The sequence below is a fragment of the Chiloscyllium plagiosum genome, chromosome 21 (assembly GCF_004010195.1).
Source record: "Chiloscyllium plagiosum isolate BGI_BamShark_2017 chromosome 21, ASM401019v2, whole genome shotgun sequence".
Lineage (NCBI taxonomy): Eukaryota > Metazoa > Chordata > Chondrichthyes > Orectolobiformes > Hemiscylliidae > Chiloscyllium > Chiloscyllium plagiosum.
This window is the reverse complement of record NC_057730.1, coordinates 19,495,577-19,515,135: the sequence shown is the minus strand read 5'-3', so window position 1 is coordinate 19,515,135 and position 19,559 is coordinate 19,495,577. Positions and strand designations below refer to the sequence as shown.

General features: G+C 41.3%; 2 protein-coding genes across 2 annotated transcripts in view; one reads left to right on the top strand and one right to left on the bottom strand.

The window, feature by feature from the left end:
- Nucleotides 1-10,637, top strand: part of eif2ak1 (eukaryotic translation initiation factor 2-alpha kinase 1) — a 37,622-nt gene extending 26,985 nt beyond the window's left edge. The window contains exons 14-15 of the mRNA XM_043711379.1: nt 6,994-7,227; nt 10,342-10,637. Of these exons, the coding sequence (XP_043567314.1) occupies nt 6,994-7,227; nt 10,342-10,494 (387 nt within the window). The 3' untranslated portion in view covers nt 10,495-10,637. The remainder of the gene's footprint in view (nt 1-6,993; nt 7,228-10,341) is intronic.
- Nucleotides 10,638-14,169: 3,532 nt separating this feature from the next.
- Nucleotides 14,170-19,559, bottom strand: part of aimp2 (aminoacyl tRNA synthetase complex interacting multifunctional protein 2) — a 7,042-nt gene continuing 1,652 nt past the window's right edge. Inside the window, exons 2-4 of the mRNA XM_043711376.1 lie at nt 18,894-19,100; nt 16,968-17,199; nt 14,170-14,891 (exon numbers count right to left, since the gene is read on the bottom strand). Coding sequence (XP_043567311.1) covers nt 14,509-14,891; nt 16,968-17,199; nt 18,894-19,100 — 822 coding nt within the window. The 3' untranslated portion in view covers nt 14,170-14,508. The remainder of the gene's footprint in view (nt 14,892-16,967; nt 17,200-18,893; nt 19,101-19,559) is intronic.

Below are 19,559 nucleotides of genomic sequence, written 5' to 3'. Positions count from 1 at the left end.
CCTATCACCCTCATCTTAACCTCGTTCCACCTATCGCATTTCCAATGCCCCTCCCCCAAGTCCCTCCTCCCTACCTTTTATCTTAGCCTGTTTGGCACACTTTCCTCATTCCTGAAGAAGGGCTCATGCCCAAAACGTCGATTCTTCTGCTCCTTGGATGCTGCCTGACCTGCTGCGCCTTTCCCTCTGATCTCCAACATCTGCATTCCTCACTTTCTCCTTTATGAGACCGGGTTGACAACCTCAAAGATTGAGGTGACAAGACTAATCTTCAGATTGCTGGGCTCCCGGAGGGTGAAGAAGGCGGGCAGCCAGTCAGCTTCTTTGAAAACTGGCCAGTACAGCACCCCTACCTGGTCCTAGTGTACTTCCACATATATAAGGCCAAGCAAAAAGTGATCGAAGCCTCCAGATCACTGGAAAAAGGCGAACAGGCACTGCTGTACAAGGGGTCGAAAATCATGTTTTTCCAAGATTTCTCGGCAGCTGTACTTTAAAAGAGAAAATCCTCCGATGACGTTAAAAAGGGGCTGGAATCCAGGCATCCAGTACTACATGAGGTACCCCACAGTGCCCCATTTCAGCCATGAGGACTCAGTTCATGTGTTTGACTCAGCGGATAAAGCTAAGAACCTTGTAGACACTTAAAAATAGACTGACTGGTCTAAAGAATATGGTTAATGTTCGTCCTCTTTTCCTTCTTTCCGTGTTTTCCCTTTTCTCCCCTTTTTTGTCTTTCTCTTTCCCTAATAAATGTTATTCCTAGTATATTTTTATAACTGGATTTTATCATGGGCAATTTTGTGGGTGTCCTTTGTTGTCTCTTTTTTTTTGTTCTTTTTCTCTTTTAGTCATAAGTAAGGGTGACACGGAGCCAGGGATTGGCGGAGTGCTTACCCTGACTGTCCTTTTTTGTTGACTTAAAGATCATCTCTGTTTAGTTTTGCTTTGCCTAAGGCTAGGGAACAGTCCGGGCATGAAGGAGCTGTGAAGGAGGGAAAGGGTAGGTTGAGTGCCCCCTATGGGCAGGGGGGAGAATCTCCCATTCAAGGTTTTATAGTTGGTTTTCTATGTAGCTTTTTGGTATCAATAGTTGTTTCTAGTTATGACAGAGTAGTTTTTGTATATACGATTCTGCGACTCTTAGACTTTACTTACTTGTGTTCAGCACAATGTAAGCAGGGTTCTCTCTCTTGGAGGTTCAAGGGTCTCTGAAAGGGGATATGAGTAAGTGTCTTGTTAAATGGTGAACCTGGACCATCAAGGGAAGTCATTCGCCTGTTAAAAGAAAGAAAAATGCTTTCTAGCCTTAAGAGGGAAAGGGTTGATATCACTCTGTTGCAGGAAACACATCTTGATGATGGGGAAGACCTGAAGTTACAACAGGGGATTATGACCGGGTATTTTTTTCATCCATTACTACTAAAAGTAGGAGTGTGGCAGTACTTATCCAGAAAAATCTTCTGTTCACATTATTAGAGGAGGTGATAGATGAGCAAGGGCAGTTAGTGATACTTAAGGCCCTGATACTGGGGAGGAATATGGCATTTTAAATGTCTACTGTCCTCGGGTGTATCCCCTTAAATTTTTGGTTAGTGCCTTTTCTAAGTTGTGCCTTTGGAACATGGCGCATTATTATGGGGACGATTGTAATTGCCTTTTGGATCTGATGGTGGAAAGAATGCCCAGTGGGCCTCCAACTATTTCTTCGCAGGCCAAGTAGGTGGCTGTCTTATGTGAGGGGTTGGAGTTGGTGGACATTTGGAGATGTCTTCACTCTACTAGCAGGGACTTCACTTTTTTTTTTCAAACCCACATAAATGTCACACGAGGATTGATCTTTTTCTGGCTCCCTCGATCCTTCTGGATTTGATTATGGGTTGTAATATTAGGAACATGGGTATCTCTGATCACACAGTATATTTGGAGGTTAAGGCCAAGAGTGAGGGGCTAGGTTTGTGGCACTGGTGTCTGGATCCTTTTTTCCTTAAGGATTCCAAATTTGTGGAATACCTTTTGAAGGAGTTTCAGGAGTTCTTGACTATCAACGCAGGCATGGATAGTAGTTTTTCTAAGCTATGGGAGACTGCTAAGGCCTTTGCTAAGGGATTAGCTATTTCCTATTCAGCTAGCCGGAAACGACAGAATTGGGAACAGCAGCAGCTACTTGAGATGCGGTTGAAAGCCGCTCCTGAAGAAGGGCTTGTGCCCAAAACGTCGATTCTCCTCTTCCTTGGATGCTGCCTGACCTGCTGCGCTTTTCCAGCAACACATTTTCAGCTCTGATCTCCAGCATCTGCAGTCCTCACTTTCTCCTAGGGTAGTATTTAGCATATCTGACTAGGAAAAAGGATGCTCCCCAATCCATCACTGCAGTTAGAGACAGCGCCAGGGTCCTTACATACGATGCCAAAAGGATTAATGAGGCTTTTTGGAGTTTTTACTCTGAATTGTATAGGTCTGAAGGTTGCGAGGACCGGTGGGCTAAAATGGAAGCCTTTTTTAAGAACCTAGACCTCCCAGGGTAACCCTGGAACAGGCCTCACTCCTTAATACCCTCTTGACAGTTCAGGAAATACAGGAGGCAGCTAGGCAACTTCAGAGTAGGAAAGTGCCTGGCCCTGATGGTCTCCCGGGTGAGTTTTATAAGGAGTTAATAGGGATTCTGTCGGAGATGTTGGAGATGTCCAATCCCTCCTATATGCATGAATGCTTACCACCATCTTTGAGAGAAGCTAATATTTGCCTCCTTCTTAAGAAGGGGAAGTTTCCTGAGGATTGTGCCTCATACAGGCCCATCTGTTTATTAAATTCAGATTTCAAGATTGTGTCTAAGATCTTGGCGCTGAGATTGGAGAAAGTGCTGCCCCATATTGTCAAAGAGGACCAGGCGGGTCGTATATGGGGCTGTTGGTCTTCTAATAATAGTCCATGAATATGGTCCAAGTATATCAGCAGCGGTCGATTCAGGGGTTGGTGATTTCCTTAGATGCAGCGATAGCATTTGACCGGGTGGAATGGCCGTATGTCTTTTAGAGCAGTTTGGTTTGGATGGGGTCTTTGCTACATGGGTGGAGGTTTTATATTGCCACCCTCTGGTTGTGGTCATCACCAACAAGGTAAAGTCTGGAAACTTTCGGATTGGTAGGGGTAGTCATCAAGGCTGCCCCCTTTCACCATTGTTGTTTACATTGATGATAGAGCGGCTGGCAGAGACCATTCGTCAGAACGTCTACATAACCGCTCCGAAAGTGGGATCAAGGATACACAAAATTACCCTGTATGCGAATGACGTCCTTCTGTTTCTGAACCTGATGACCTCTGTACCCCATCTGATACATTGTATCAATTCATTTGGGGCTATTTCAGGATATAAGGTCAACTTTGCAAAATCGGAGGCTATGCCTTTGGGGAATCTCAAGGAAGTGCCAGAAGTTGAAGGTGGCCTAAGTTCCCTTTTAAGTGGTCACGGGTGGGGCTCCGATACCTAGGCATTTTTATAACCCCCATGTTTGATTGGTTAATTTGGACTAGCTTTGCTCACTTGCTCAATAATATTAGGCAAGATCTCCAGAGATGGGAGGTTCTTCCAAGTTAATGGTTGGGCCGAATAGCCCTCATTAAGATGAATGTCCTTTCTCGTTTGCTTTATTCCATGTGTATGGCTCCCTATAATGTTTCCCAGGTCAATGCTACGGAAACTTACGGGTTGATTTAGTTCCTTTGTCTGGCATCGTGGGCGGCCCCTCATCAAGCTTACTAAATTGCACTTGCCTCAAGGATGGTGAGTGCCCTCTATTGCCTGCTGGGTGTCAGGGTCTGGCAGGATATTAACTGGTTAAATGAGGTCTGGGAGAAAGAGTTAGGAATGGAGATGTCTTCTGAAATGTGGGAGGACATATGGGAGAACATGTGAAAGATCTCAATCTGTAATAGGACATGTGCTATGCAGTTAAAAGTTCTGCACAGAGTTCATCTGGCACCGGTCCTTGTGGCGAAGTTTAAAAAAGGGGCAAAAGAGTGTAGGTACTCTTACCCATTGCTTCTGGACATGCCACAGACTCCATGTTTATTGCAGGTGCTGTGGCAGGAGAGATAAGGAGGGTAATGAGGACCAAAATTAAAGTAGACCCAATATCTCTCCTCCTAGGTCTATCGAATGTATCATCTTTAGACGGGCATGGGATGAAACTATTTAATGTTCTTACTTACTGTGCATGGAAGAATATTCTGATGAATTAGGTGTCTGAGAACTCACTGGGCTTGCTGGGATGACGAAAATTGATTATGGAGCACATTCCCTTGGATTATTTTACAAACATGATGCACCATACAACAGATCTTTTTAGTTATTTGGATAGAGATTTCCTAGACATCAGGATGTAAAAATTGCATTCCCTGCTGTCCTTTGTCTGCGATTGGGCAGGTAACAATCCTGGCTCAATATGGCTGGATATCAAGGCCTCCCGGGCAAAGTGCCCTCTTATTAACCTGTTGTTCATTGATAAGATGAGGACAGTTATGGACCACTGCCAGAACCCATTGTTATTAGTACAGTCAAGGCATGGAGGACGATGCGTCAGAGTGAGGGTTGCTTATCCAAGACGTCACCACTTATGCCTATAGTTGGTATGCCAGGTTTCTGATCAGGGATGATGGACTCAGGGTTCAAACTATGGGCAGCGAGAGGAGTTTCCAGTTTGAGAGACTTGTTTGAGGGGGAGGTTATGATGTCTTTCGAGCAATTGAGCCGCAAATACGGGTTGCCCAGCAGAGATCTTTTCCGTTTTTTTCAGGTTAGGGATTTCATCCAGAAGAAGACTATGCTTCTTACTAAGCCCTATAAGCATAATACAGAGAGGTTGTTGCTACATTCCACAAGCACCCTCTCAATTGGTGCCCTCTATTGCCTGCTGGGTGGCAGGGTCTGGCAGGATATTAACTGGTTGTATGAGGTCTGGGAGAAAGAGCTAGGAATGGAGATGTCTTCTGAAATGTGGGAGGACATATGGGAGAACATGTGAAAGATCTCAATCTGTAATAGGACATGTGCTATGCAGTTAAAAGTTCTGCACAGAGTTCATCTGGCACCGGTCCTTGTGGCGAAGTTTAAAAAAGGGGCAAAAGAGTGTAGGTACTCTTACCCATTGCTTCTGGACATGCCACAGACTCCATGTTTATTGCAGGTGCTGTGGCAGGAGAGATAAGGAGGGTATTGAGGACCAAAATTAAAGTAGACCCAATATCTCTCCTCCTAGGTCTATCGAATATATCATCTTTAGATGGGCATGGGATGAAACTATTTAATGTTCTTACTTACTGTGCATGGAAGAATACTCTGATGAATTAGGTGTCTGAGAACTCACTGGGCTTGCTGGGATGGCGAAAATTAATTATGGAGCACATTCTCTTGGATTTTTTTACAAATGTGATGCACCATACAACAGACCTTTTTAGTTATTTGGATAGAGATTTGTCTGCTATGTTAACTAGAGCATTTGTTTAACCAGGATGGTTAGGTTTGCTGAGTCCTGTGCCCTCGAGGGAGGACTCCTGAGTTAATACAGGTATATACACAACGCTCCCGTTCTTTTGTTTGGGAGCTTTGCACCGAGCATTATTTTGTGTTTTTGTGTGTTCTTTTATTTTATTAATCACTCACTTATTTATTAGTATTGTTTTGCACAATGTTAGGTTTTGTTTTGTATTATAGGGTAGGATAGTAGTTGTATTGTAATTTGCGTTTTTCTTTATTATACTGGTATATTATTTGTTATATTTTCAATAACTTTATATTTTTGTAAAGTCAAAAAAAACTTTTCTTGCTAATAACTATATTTACAAAAAAAATGCATCTGCCACAACTTTACCCATTCACCTAATTTATCATAATCCTGTTGTAATGTTATGTTGTCGTCAATACTGCCTACAACGCTGCCCAATTTTGTGTCGTCAGTAAATTTGAATACTTTACTTTTTAATGCTATTATCTAAGTTGTTAATGAATATTGTGAATAATTGAGGCCTCAATATAGAACTTTGTGGGACAGCACTTGTCACGTTCTGCAAATTTGAATACTTGCTCATTATTCCAAATCTTTCTTTCCTACTGCTCAATCAATTTCCTATCCATGTCAGTAATTATCCCCTCAATTCCATTGGCTTCCACCTTAGCTAACAGTCTCTTGTGTAAGACTTTATCAAAAGCCTTCTGGACGTCTATATAAACAACATCCATCAACTTACCTCTGTTCACTACCTTTATCACCTCTTCGAAAAACTGAGATTTGTCAGGCATGATCCATCCTTCATGATGACTCTCTCATTAACTGACATTTTTCAAGGCAATCAGTTGCCATATCCTTGAAAACAGACAAAATAATTTCCCTACCATAGGTGTTAGACTAACTGGTGTGTAATTGCCTAGTTTCCCTCTGTCTCTGTCAAGAGTGGAGGGACATGAGCAAGTTTCCAATCCAGAAGTACAACTCCTGAACCCAGGGAACTCTGAAAGATTGTGGTTAGGGTATCAGAATGTGTTCTCCTAGCTCTTTAACATGCATGGATGGAAACCATCATTTCTGGGGATTTGTCACTCTTCAGTTCCATTAATTTCCCTATTATTGATGATTTACTTAAGCTAATTTTATTTAAACCTGTCTCTGATCCTCTTAGTTTCTTTGGGACTTCTAGCAAACTGTACTCTTTTTTTTCTGCTGTGAACACTAAAGCAAAATAATTGTTCAGCATACCTGCCATTTCCCTGTCCGTCTTCAATGGACCATTAGTACTCTTAACCAGCCGTTTTCCCTTTATATAGACTACAAAGACTCCTCTTATTGTCTTTTATGTCCATTGCAAGTTTTCTTTCATAATCCCTTTTGGCTGCTCTCACAAACTGCTTTGTAGCCCTTCATTGGTCTGTATTTGTCTCACTCTGTGGGATCTGTACCGTTCCTTGCATTTTTATATGTCCTTTCTTTTAATGTTTAGTCAGACATGTACAGCGTAGGTATCATCTTAATGGAGCTCTTTCAGCCATTTGGAACAGCAATGGAAAGGATAAAGATGCTCACAGCTCTTCGAGAGTCCCATATCTCAGAGGACTTTGCACAGCACTGGCCTGTACATGCTAAATATGTTAAGATGCTAACCAGCCGAATCGCATCCTGCAGACCGAGTGCAGATGAGATGTTGACCAGTGAACTCTTCCGTAGTTCACCTCAGGTAGGAATAACAAGTTTATTTTGTTAAAATTGGTTAGGAAATAAAGACAAACTCCCCACTAAACAAACATAAAACCCAATCAGCATTCTTGTTTTTGTTTATAAATACCTTTGACAAATGAGGGAAGGGGATTTGAAAAAAATATTTTTTTATTTCAAATAGTGTTGTCAGCTAACCATTAGTTGTAGAGATGTGTATATTACTGAATTTCTCACCTGAGTTTAATTTAGTGATTTAATTAGAGGCATTTAATTAGCCACAGCATAGTGGGTAGCAAGGCAGGACTTACATAATTAACGGTAGGGCCCTTGGTCATTTTGTAGAATTTGGACCTAAGGGTTCAGGATATAATTCTTTGAAATTTCATCACATGTAAACAGAGTGGTTAAGAAGGCATTTAGCATTCTTCCCTTCATTGCTTAGACCTTTGAGTATAGGAGGTGGGATGTCATGTTGAGGTTGTACAGGACATTTGTGAGGCCTCTTCTGGAGTACCATGTGCAATTCTGGTTGCCTATTATAGGAAGGATACTATTAAACTGGAGAGGGTTCAGATAAGATTTACCAGGATGGTGCTGGGAATAGAGGGTTTCAATCATAAAAATAGTCTAAGAGGCTGGAAATTTTTTCACTGAAGCATAGGAGTGTAAGGGGTGACTTTCGAGGTTTGTAAAATCATGAGGGTATAGATAAAGTGAATAGTAAAAGGTCTTTTCCCTAAGGTGGGGGAGTTCAAAACTAAGTTGAGAGGGAAAGATTTAAGAAGTATATGAAGGGCAACCTTTTTCACATAGAGTAGTTAGTGTATGGAATGAACTGCCAGAGATGGTGGTGGATGCAGTTACAGTTACAAAGTTTAAAAGACATTTGGACAATTACATGAATAGGAAAGGTTTAGCTGGATATGAGGGCAAGTGGGACTAATTTAGTTTGGAAATGGGTCAGTGTGGACTAGTTGGACTGTACGATTCTTTTCTTTAATCAGAAAGTGAGTCTGAGCCCATCCCGTGCTCCCACGAGGAGGTTGAACAGTTCATCAACTTCACTAACACCTTCCACCCTGACCTCAAGTTCACCTGGACCATCTCCAGATTTCTCTGTCGCCATCTGCGGTCAGCGACTCAACATGGACATCTATTTCAAACTCTCAGACTCACACAGCTACCTGGACTACAAGCCCCCCCCCCCCCCCCCCCTCCAAATTCCTCCACATCTGCCATATCTGTTCCCAGAGTAGCAATTCCACGCTAGGACATCCAAACGGCCTCCTGTTTAAAGGATCAACAAGCCCCGAGGACCTCTGCCCTTGAACCCCACTCCTCAACTAGAAACCCCCAGTCTTCACCTTCCAGCCACTAATCTCTGGATACAGCCCTTTATCCTCCTTAATTTCCACCACTTATAAATAAACTCACCCACAAGATATATTTCCTTGCACCCTACATCCATATTTCACAGAGACCATTTCCTCCATGACTCCCTTGTTAGGTCCATACCCTCCACCAACCACTCTACACTCCCAGCACTTCCTTTGCTACTACAGGGGGTATAAAACCTGCACCCACTCCTCCCCCCTCACCTCTGTTCAAGGCCCCAAAGAATCTTTTCACATCCAACAGAGATTTTCCTGCACTTCATCTACTGTGTCTGATGCTCTCAATGTGGTTTCCTCTCCATTGGGGAGACAGGACGCCAACTCACGGAACATTTGGGGCAACATCTCTGGGACACACGCACCAAACAATCCCACTGCCCTTTGGCCAACCACTTCAACTCCCCCTCCTAATCTACCGAGGATATACAAGTCCTGAGCCTCTTCCACCACCAAATCCAATCCACGGACAAATGGAGGAAGAAACCTCATCTTTCGCTTTGGGATCCTTCAACCACACAGCATCAAATTCGACTTCACCAGTTTCCTTATTTCCCCTCCCCCCACCTTATCATGGATCCAACCCTCCAACTCTGCACCAGCCCCTTACTGTCTTCCCCGTCCATCCTCCTTCCCACTCATCCGCTTCATCCTTCCTTCCGACCAATCATTATCACCTGCATCTACCTATCACCTTCCCAGGTACCTTCCCTCCCTCAATATCTCTTAGCTTCCTTCCCCTCCCACATTTCTGATGAAGGGCTTCTGCTACTATGATATTGCCTAACCTGCTGTGCTTTTCCAGCCCCACACTTTAACTCCAGTCCTCACTTTCTCCTGAGCCCAACTCCAGAATGACAGACCCAGTACACTATTGAGAAAATGTCAGAAATGCAATCTTTTGGTTGAGTCTTTAAACTGATAGTCAATGTCTGTACTGTCAAGTAGACATAAAAGATTCTGTCCTGGTCAATTTTTATACAAAATCAACGTCTCTATATTATTTGGTCACTTATTTCATTTCAGGATTTGCTGCATGAAATTGGATATTGCATTTCCTACAACAAAAGTACCTATTTGAATTAGCTTTATGGTCATATGTACTCACATGAGTAGTGAAAAGTTTACAAGGCACCACTTGCGGAGCGATCTTAGGTATAAAACAGGAAAATAAAGAAGCAAAATTTAACAAGTTAAACATTGCAGCGCTTATTGTCCCTGCCGTCATTCCGGGCTGCCTGCTCTCACTGCCTTTCAGCCTACCTACTTGTGTTCTTGCCGCCTCCTCGGGCTGCTCCCAACTCAGGAGCAGCTGATTGCTTTTGCCACATTGTGCAGTGTGGAGAGGACAAGCCCAAACTCTCATAAGGTTAAGTAAATTAAACTGAAGAAAAAAAAATAAAAGCGGACGGAGCAGATGAGCTTCGAGCAGGAGCCCACAGTAGCTGCACTGCGACTCTTGCCACCATCTTTTTTTAAACCTAATTTGCTGTTAATCGTTTTGGGACATTGAGCTCATGCAAGGTGCTATAAAATGTACGTCTTTCTCCCTGAGGCAGATGTGTGGTTTACTTAGACTAATGCTGGTCTTTAGATTGTACTTTTTTTATTTTCTAGTGAAGCTTGTGAGAATCTGGGACTTTAGCAGGATTTTTGGATTGCTCAAGCAAAGAGCTGATGGGCTGGATAATCTTTGCTGCTTCATTGATTTCCTTACCCCTCCCCTGATATTTCAAATATAGGTAAATGTATCTCGAGACAACCTTGAATGGAAAGTAGTTACCCAGGAGCAAGAAATTAAGAGCCTACAACAGAAAGTGATCGATCAGCAAGATGAAATCAGGAGTCTCAAGGAAGTGATCAAATTACTGGCTGGGGAGAGAGAACCCAGTTAGAGAGAATCTTAATGGACTGGAGATAATTTGATTTTTTTTTCCACCTAAATTAATTTTGACTGCCTCATGTATGACTGTTTTGTATGACTGTACAAGTTTAACTTTATGTTCTGTGAGATGAGAGATTAAATATTAAAATGAAAGACAGTGTCAAGGCTTTTCATTCATGGAATTGCTATGGTTCAGCAGGTAGCACTCATTGCAATCAGAATATTATGATACCTTCAAGTGTAATCTAATCTAATCTGTCAAGACGATATCAGAATTAACAGAATTACGGAAGAGGACAACCGAAGCTTGTGCTATTTTCACGACCACCTTTTTTAGTACTTTTGAATGTAGATTATCAGGCCTTGGTAATTTGTCAGCTTTTAGTACTGGGAAATTTAATGGAAATATTTATTTTACTTCAATATCCTTTCTGATAGATCCTTACTTCCCTCACATTGGAGCAGTTACTGTATATACTTGTGTATAGTTTGATCTCATGTATAAGTAGACCCCTTATTTTGGCCAAAAAATCTGGTATTTTTCATATACTGCATATAGATGTCGACCCTAGTTTTTCAGGGGTCTATTCCTGACTATCCCATAATATTTGTGATATATGATCAGAAGAGGTTTTGTTTACTGTGAATAACATTTTTTTTAATGTAAAGTGTTTATCATATATGAAGTTTCATGCATTTTTAAAAATAAAATACTATCAGTTTTTTTTTGTTTTTATTGCTCCTATGTTTTTATTTCATGAATTGTGTGTAGTACAAATACACACGATAGATGGCAATGACCGCCTGCTGATAACACATTTTACCTTTTGTACATATGTGTAGACCTACATGCACTTAACGGTACTGGTAACTGGAATACAGTACAACAGTACCATTCTACTGTAGCAGGCAGAATGGAGACAGTAATTTTGTACATGAATATTCAATAATGGCCATAATTCTTTTTCATTTCATTGTGTTTATTATTTTGTATAGAGATCTGACTTGTTCGTCCATTTTTTGACTCATGCCAAATTTGAATTGCATCCCCTCAAACAATACCTTCTGTATTAATCGACTCCCTAATTTCAGTTTAAAAATGGTCTTCAAAACCTGACCTATATACAAATATATATGGCAATGGTCTTCTCCTGGGAGGACAGAATTGTTCTCAGGGGAAATGAGAAAACTGTGAAATCCATGTTGATCCCATGTGGTTGCAGAGGCCTAAGACAGAATATGAGATGTTCTTCCAGGCATCAGGTGGTAAGGGTTTGGTGATCGAGGAGGCCTAAGACCTGCATGACCTTGGTGGAGTGAGAGGGGTAGTTGAAGTGTTCAGCCACGGACCGGTGGGGTTGGTTGGTGCGCGTCCCAGAGATGTTCTCGGAAGTTGGCATCCTGTCTCCCTGACGTAGAGGAGACCACATCAGGTGCAACAGATACAGTAGGTGACATTGGTGGAGGTACAGATAAATTTGTCAGGTGTAGAAGGATCCTTTGGGACCTTGGATGGAGGTGAGGGGGGTGGTATGGTTGCAGCTTTTGCACCTCCTGTAGTGCTGGAGGAAGGTTCTGAGAGTGGGGTGTAGGCTGGTGAGAGGAGTGGATCTGACGAGTCGCAGTGGAAAATCTCTGACGATGGGGTCTATTTGTAGGTGGTGGAAGATGAGGACTGGGGTGCGGGGTGGTTCTGCTTCTTCAAAGACCACAATTTCCTCTCCCACGTGGTCGACAATGCCCTCCAGTGCATCACCGCCATTGAGCCCCACCGCTCAACACTACAAGGACAGAACGCCCCAGTCGTCACCTCCGTATACAGTACATTGCATCATCCTCTGCCACTTCCGCCACCTACAAATGGACCCCAACATCAGACATATATTCCCCTCCCCACCCTATCAGCATTCCAGGGAGACCATTCCTTCCAAGACTCCCTCGTCAAATCCATGGCCCCCCCACAGCCCACACCCCACTCCAAGCACCTTCCCTGCCAACACAGGAAGTGCAAAACCTGCACCCACACCTCCCCCCCTCAACTCTATTCAAGGCCCCAAAAGATCCTTCTACATCCGACAGAAATTTATCTATCTCTACCTATGTCACCTACTGTATCCGTTGCACCCGACGTGGTCTCCTTTACGTTGGGGAGACAGGACACCAATTTACAGATCGTTTCAGAGAATATTTCCGTGACACCCGCACCAACCAACCCCACTGCCCCGTGGCTGAACACTTCAACACCCCCTCCCATTCCACCAAGGACATGCAGGTCCTGGGCCTCCTCCATCGCCAAACCTTTACCACCCATAGCCTGGAGGAAGAATGACTCATATTCTGGCTTGGGACCCTGTAATCACATGGGAATCACAGTAGATTTCACCAGTTTCCTCACTTCCCCTTCCCTGCATTATTCCAGTCGCAAGCCTCCAATTTGCACTACCCTCCTGACCTGTCCATCACCTTTCCTTAGTGGGCGGCACGGTGGCACAGTGGTTAGCACTGCTGCCTCACAGCGCCAGAGACCCGGGTTCAATTCCCGCCTCTGTGTGGAGTTTGCACGTTCTCCCCGTGTCTGCGTGGGTTTCCTCCGGATGCTCCGGTTTCCTCCCACAGTCCAAAGATGTGCAGGTCAGGTGAATTGGCTATGCTAAATTGCCCGTAGTGTTAGGGAAGGGGTAAATGTAGGGGTATGGGTGGGTTACGCTTCGGCGGGGCGGTGTGGACTTGTTGGGCCGAAGGGCCTGTTTCCACACTGTAAGTAATCTAATCTAATCTAATCTTTCCCATCCATCTCCTCTCTTACCTATCACCTTGTCCCCCACCTTCATCTACTTATCACATTCTCAGCTACCTTCCCCCAACCACATTCCGATCCCATTTATCTCTCAGCCTGCCGGGCCACTAGCCTCATTCCTGATGAAGGACTTATGCCCAAAATGTCAATTCTCCTGATCCTCGGATACTGCCTGACCTGCTGTGCTTTTTCAGCACCCACTCTACTTCACTTTCTATCAAATTAAGAATTTTATATTATGGCCCCTTCTCCTAAAAGGACCTCTCAACAAAATTAATCAACCTCTTCTCATTGCATAAAGTCAAATGAGGATAGCCTGTTTTCTAGTTGGTTCAAGGCAGGAATCTAGTAGACCATCTTGTACACACTTTAGGAATTAATCTGCCAGTATTATTACTATTGGAATACGACCAGTCAATATGTAGATTAGCCTTCACAAACTGGTCCTACTGGTTCAGGAAGATACTTGACCCTTACTTTCAAAGGCAAGTAAAAACAGACCATAAGTATATCCTTGTCAGTACTGTCACATCCTGAGAATAAATATTCAAGTCAAAAGTACACAAAAAGATGTTAAGGTTGCTTACACAAGTCCACTCAAATCTCTTTGATAGAGTGCTAAACTTTGAGTGTGTACTGCAAATTTTAAATTTATGAATCAGGAAATGCTGTTGCCTGGAGCAAATTATGTTAAAATACTTTCTGGCTGCTTAGTTGCAGACACAAGACATCCGTGATCAACCTGTTCTACTCAATCACATTCAACTTTTTTTACTGTCCTAGAGCAATGCAAGAGTTACTGTTGTTTGATTAGAGCACATTATTATAAGAACTATTCATGGTATAAACATGTTGTCAGCAAGGTCAGCAATCTTGACTGCCCAAAAGTGCAAGTTGATTATATTTTAATTCATACTGTTTAGAATAGTATTAAGTCTACAGAATGGCAGCATGAACCCACATGAAGTCCATAGTTATAGGCCATCTTGTGTTGTTGCTTGTGTAAATTACATGTCTGGCAGGTATTCCTGAAAATGCTTTTTAGATTCAAGAACTAAAAACGCACAAGTTTAAAATTTTAAATGATTTTTTTTTTTTTCAGTTAAAGAATGCCTCTAAAACATATTTATTAAATAGGTATTTCATGAGCAAACATTGAGATTTAAAAGTACTGTATAGGCATTAACTGCAAGGGACTAAATGTACAGATTCAATCATAAGTATGATTCATTTTAACAGCTTTAGTGCTAGATGAAAGCATGCTAAATTCTCACATGATTTCACCCATCTCTGGACATTAGCTGGAACATTGGCAAGCTCTGTCTGCTTCAAGGCACAGTAAAGCATAATATCAGCCAATGTCAGATCAACTCCCACGAGCCAGGGGTTTTTGCCAAGGGAAGAGTTTAAGGTACGTAGCACAGCTGCCTTCTCCTTGTTGCTGCCCTTCTTCAGCTGAAAGATGGCAACATCCACCCAGTTGTCGATCTGTGTTGAGGTCACCGCGTTATATTCACGGCCAAGAAGTGCAAAGAGGAAACGGGCAACATTCCCCTCACCTTCAATGGAGCACATGCTTTGGACACTAAATTTCATCTGAGGTTTTTGTACTGCCAAAAGAAAAACAGAAGCTGTCACATACAGCAAGTCTAAAACACACAGACAAACCTCAAGACTTATTCAAAGTTTCTAATTTGATAACATAATGGCCGTGCCAACAGTGGGCACTATATGTCATAGGCATGGGTAATGCTCAGTAATCCTCAGGCATGGATCAATTAACAACCAATAAAACACAGCTGTTCTAATACTTGTGTTGCCAGAGGCCTATTGCAAAATCCATACTGCTGGGGAAACTGGTACGGCACAATCAAGAACTGTCAAAGCTTATGACTGATACAATTACTACTGTAAGTGAAATCTTACACAACAGTTGGATGTTTATCTTCCTGCATCATGTTCAAGCCTCAATAAATATCGCAGCAAATCCCATCCAAGAATGAACTGTTTAGCAACAGTAATGACAATTTATCATCATCATCATCCTCCTGCCAAATCTCTAGACTTAACTCTGATCACTAATGTAGCTTGTCCAGGTTTCTGGATTATTCCATGTTTGTTAGTATTACTGGCATCGTACCCACTTTCATACAAGGTACCAAAGTTAATATTGTCTCCTGAGCCATTCACAAGTTAAGTAAATTAACAAATTATAGGTCCATAGAGTGCAGTGGCAGACATTTAAGGGGATGTTTCAGAACACAATAGATACATTGTAATGAGTAAGAAAAAAATCCAAGGATCCCCCCTCCTTGTTTAACTAGAAGTGTTAAAGACAGTATCAAACAAAGAAAAGGCAAGCTCAGAAGTTTGGGCATAAGAGAGAAAATAAAGAATGACACCAAAAAATTAAAGAACATAAGAAAAAGCCAGTCAGAAATAGAGTTACAAGGTGAAATATTGGTAAAATAGGAAGTCAGAGCTGAAAATGTGTTGCTGGAAAAGCGCAGCAGGTCAGGCAGCATCCAGGAAACAGGAGAATCGACGTTTCGGGCATAAGCCCTTCTTCATTCCTGAAGGGCTTGTGCCCGAAACGTCGATTCTCCTGTTCCCTGGATGCTGCCTGACCCGCTGCGCTTTTCCAGCAACACATTTTTCAGCTCTGATCTCCAGCATCTGCAGACCTCACTTTCTCCTCAAAATAGGAAGTCAGACTGGAGAATTAATAATGGAAAATATGGAGGGTGAATTGAACAAGTATTTTGCATCAGTCTTCACTGTAAAAGGATACAAAAGCAGTGATAAATCAGGAAAATTTAAGGCAAGGAAGAACTTAGGAAAAATCACTATCATTAGAGAAGTGGTACTGAGTAAATTGCCAAAGTCTATTGGACTTCATTCTTAAAAGCGACTCATGAAATAGTTGGTGCATTAGTTTTAATTTTCCAAACTCCCTTAATTCAAAGTCCTATTAGATTGATACATAGCAAATGTAACTCTTATTTAAAAGAAAGACAAAAAGCAAGAAACTATAGGCCAGTTAACTCAATATTTGTCATAGGGAAAATGTTAGAAATGATAAATGAATGCATTGTAGGGTAATTGGAAATGTTGAAAGTAATCAGGCAGTGTCAGTGTAGTTTTGTGAAAGGAAAATAATGTTTGACTCATCTATTGGAGTTCTTTGACAGAGTAACATGCTGTAGATAAAAGGGATCCAGTGGAAGTACTGCATTTGGACATGCACAAAAAGGTTATTGTGAAAAATAAACGTTCATAATGTAGAGGTAGCACACTGACACAGACAGAGATTGGCTCTCTAACAGGAAGTTGAATGGGGTAATTGGGTCTTTTTCAGCCAGATGTAAAAACTGTTGTGCCACAGGGATCAGTACTGGGACTTGAACTATTTACAATGCTTATAAATGACATGGATGCAGGAATGAGAGAGAAAGTTGCCAAATTAGATCATGATTGGTCTCTACCTCAAAAACAGGCAGGAAAGACTAAGCGTGTATCTGCTGGATTTTAGAAATTTTAAGAGGCAACCTAATTGAAACATATAAAATTCTAAAGGTTCTTGACAGGGTAGATGTAGAGAGAATGTTTCCTCTTATGGGAGAATCCAGAAGTATTAAGCTTGTTTTCAGGAAAGCTTCAAGCGCGTCCTAATAGTTTTTACTCACCATCCTTCCAAACAAGAGTGAAGCCAAGTTGATATTCCCTTCGTGAATGACTGCGATTTCCCTCACCTAGACAGTTCCAGAGTTTGGAGGGAACATTTTGCACGGAAGAATGTATATGTACTGATGATAGCACCTTATATTGTTGACACAGCAAACCATGTAGGACTAGTAGGGACAGTGGAACCTCAGAAGGGTTAGCATTGATGACAATATCTTGGAGGACACCAGGACTCTAAAGTGAAGCATAATTAAAGACAATTGTGAATACAATGCTCTCATACAAATTGAGAACATAGCAACAGAAGTGGTCATTCAATTAGATCATGGTTGGCTGCACCTCAATTGAATATCCCTTGATAACCGAAAAAAAAAATCAGAAATCTCAGTTTCTAATTTAACTGATCTAGCAGTTAATAAGTGGAAAATCTCCTTTATTAGATTTCACTAGAGCCAAAGGCTCAATTTTATGGACAGGCATGAATAGAGAGGTATTGAGCATGTTCTTTATAGCAACTGAATTAGAGGCTTTAATTGTATGAACAGATTATGTCAATCAGTAATTTTACTGATGCAAAGACTGCTCTTAACTACAATAAAAAGCCTACACCAAGTGTTAAATCAGTAACAAAGTGTTTATATAACAAACAGTTTTAAGTAACAGCAAGTTGTGAATTACTAATATCTGCATTATAGTTCAGGAGGTCAAAATACAAAAAGTCAAAAGAAATTGACATGTTGCAAATAATTATCCATTTTATCTACCAGACAACCACCGCATGAAAATTCTACAATAGATACTATCCCTTTGATTAAAGATAAAGAAGAAACCATGGAGCACACAAGTGATAGTTATTTGCTTTGGTAAAGAAATAAAGCTTTATGGCCAGAATTCAAATATAAAGTGTAAAAGGTTGCTAACTATACAAATGGCCAACTGGAAATCACAAGAATGATAAAAACAATTATATTTATAGTATAGCAAAGAACCATAAAGATAAAGCTTCAAAAGCAGATAAATTTACAAAAGGAATCAATGAACAATCTTGTGCCAGTCTCAACAGTACAGTTTAACTTTTAAATGTCTTATTCACAAGAAATCTTCACTAATGTTCCTGACCCCCCCCAAATCAAAAAGATAGTGAATCAGAACAATTAATGTGTATAGCAACTCAATTTATAGCAATGCTAAAGCTATCTTTATATGCAGAACATTGCTGTAGCATGTCCAACAAGACAGTACTCAAGTGCATACCAAGGTCAGAACGGATCAGGGGAGAAATAGGTTGGCTACTGAAAAGTTCAGTTTTTAGGTCAACTTTGAAAGTAAGAAAGAAAGAGTCATGCATTATAGTTGGAATGATAAAGGAGTGCATTACACAGGATGTACTCGGAGCTACGAGGGAAACAGAAATATCTGTAGCTCACTGAGCAGAAATGAGCTTCTATGCACAAGCTATTGCTCAGATGATTGCACTTGCATCATTGAAGATTGACACATTGAGTTCCACTCCAGGACTTGACAACAATCTCATCTGATATTCTGGTACAATAGCCAGGGAGTGCTGCAGTGCCAGAGATGCGATCTTTTGGATGAGATGTTAAACTGAAGTCCCATTTGCTCTTGCAAATACCATTACAGTATTTCAAGAGGGGGGAAGACTTGGGTCAACATTTACCCCTCAATTAACATCACAAAAACAGATTATCTGGTTGTTCTCAGATTATTGTTTGCATGAGTGAGTTGTGTACAGAGTAGCTACCACATTTCCAATATTATGACAATGACCACATTTAAAAGTATTTCATTGGCTTTATAGCAGTTTGGAACATGCGGTGGTTGTGAAAGGTGCTCTATAAATGAAAGTTTTTAATGCTTCATCATTAAATTGATGCTTAAAAGCACTTTGAGATGAGATTCAAACTTACCTTTCCCAATACAGAATTTAAATTAGCTACAGTATGGATTTTTGGTATAAGACAAGCATGGTCAATCTCTGCAATATCAAGGTCAGCATCTGGTGTAAGCACAGTCTTCGAGAGCCCATCAACAACTGCCTTCAGGTCATACAAACGTTTCAGTATTTCTGTTTGCCTCAATTCTAAGTTCTGGAGTACTGCATATTCACCTGCATTCTGAAAACACAACCAATTTATTAGACATTATTTGTGTCAATGCTTCAGAGATCTCGCTTTGTGTAAATTGGCTGCTGTATTTCCCTACACTATTTCAAAAGTTGACTGAAGTACATTGTAACATCCTAAAGCTGTGAAAGGTGCTAAATAAATGCAAACTATTTTCTCTATTCACTTTGGGAGAGTCAGGAATGAAAGAGAAAGTATTTATAATTGTTCAGCAGAAAGCTTTGAAAAACAGAGTCTACATTTGAGAGATACTGTCAGGTTTTGCTACATGCTACAATAATAAAACTAAGCAATTATTTACACCTTGCCATAGCTCTCCACATTGACATGTGCTAACTCTTTATAAGAGCTACCCAAGGATGTTCCATCAATATTTTCTCCCCGTGACCATGAGATGTTTTCCTTTTTTGAAATATATATAAAATATCCTGTTTTATTTTCCAAAACAAA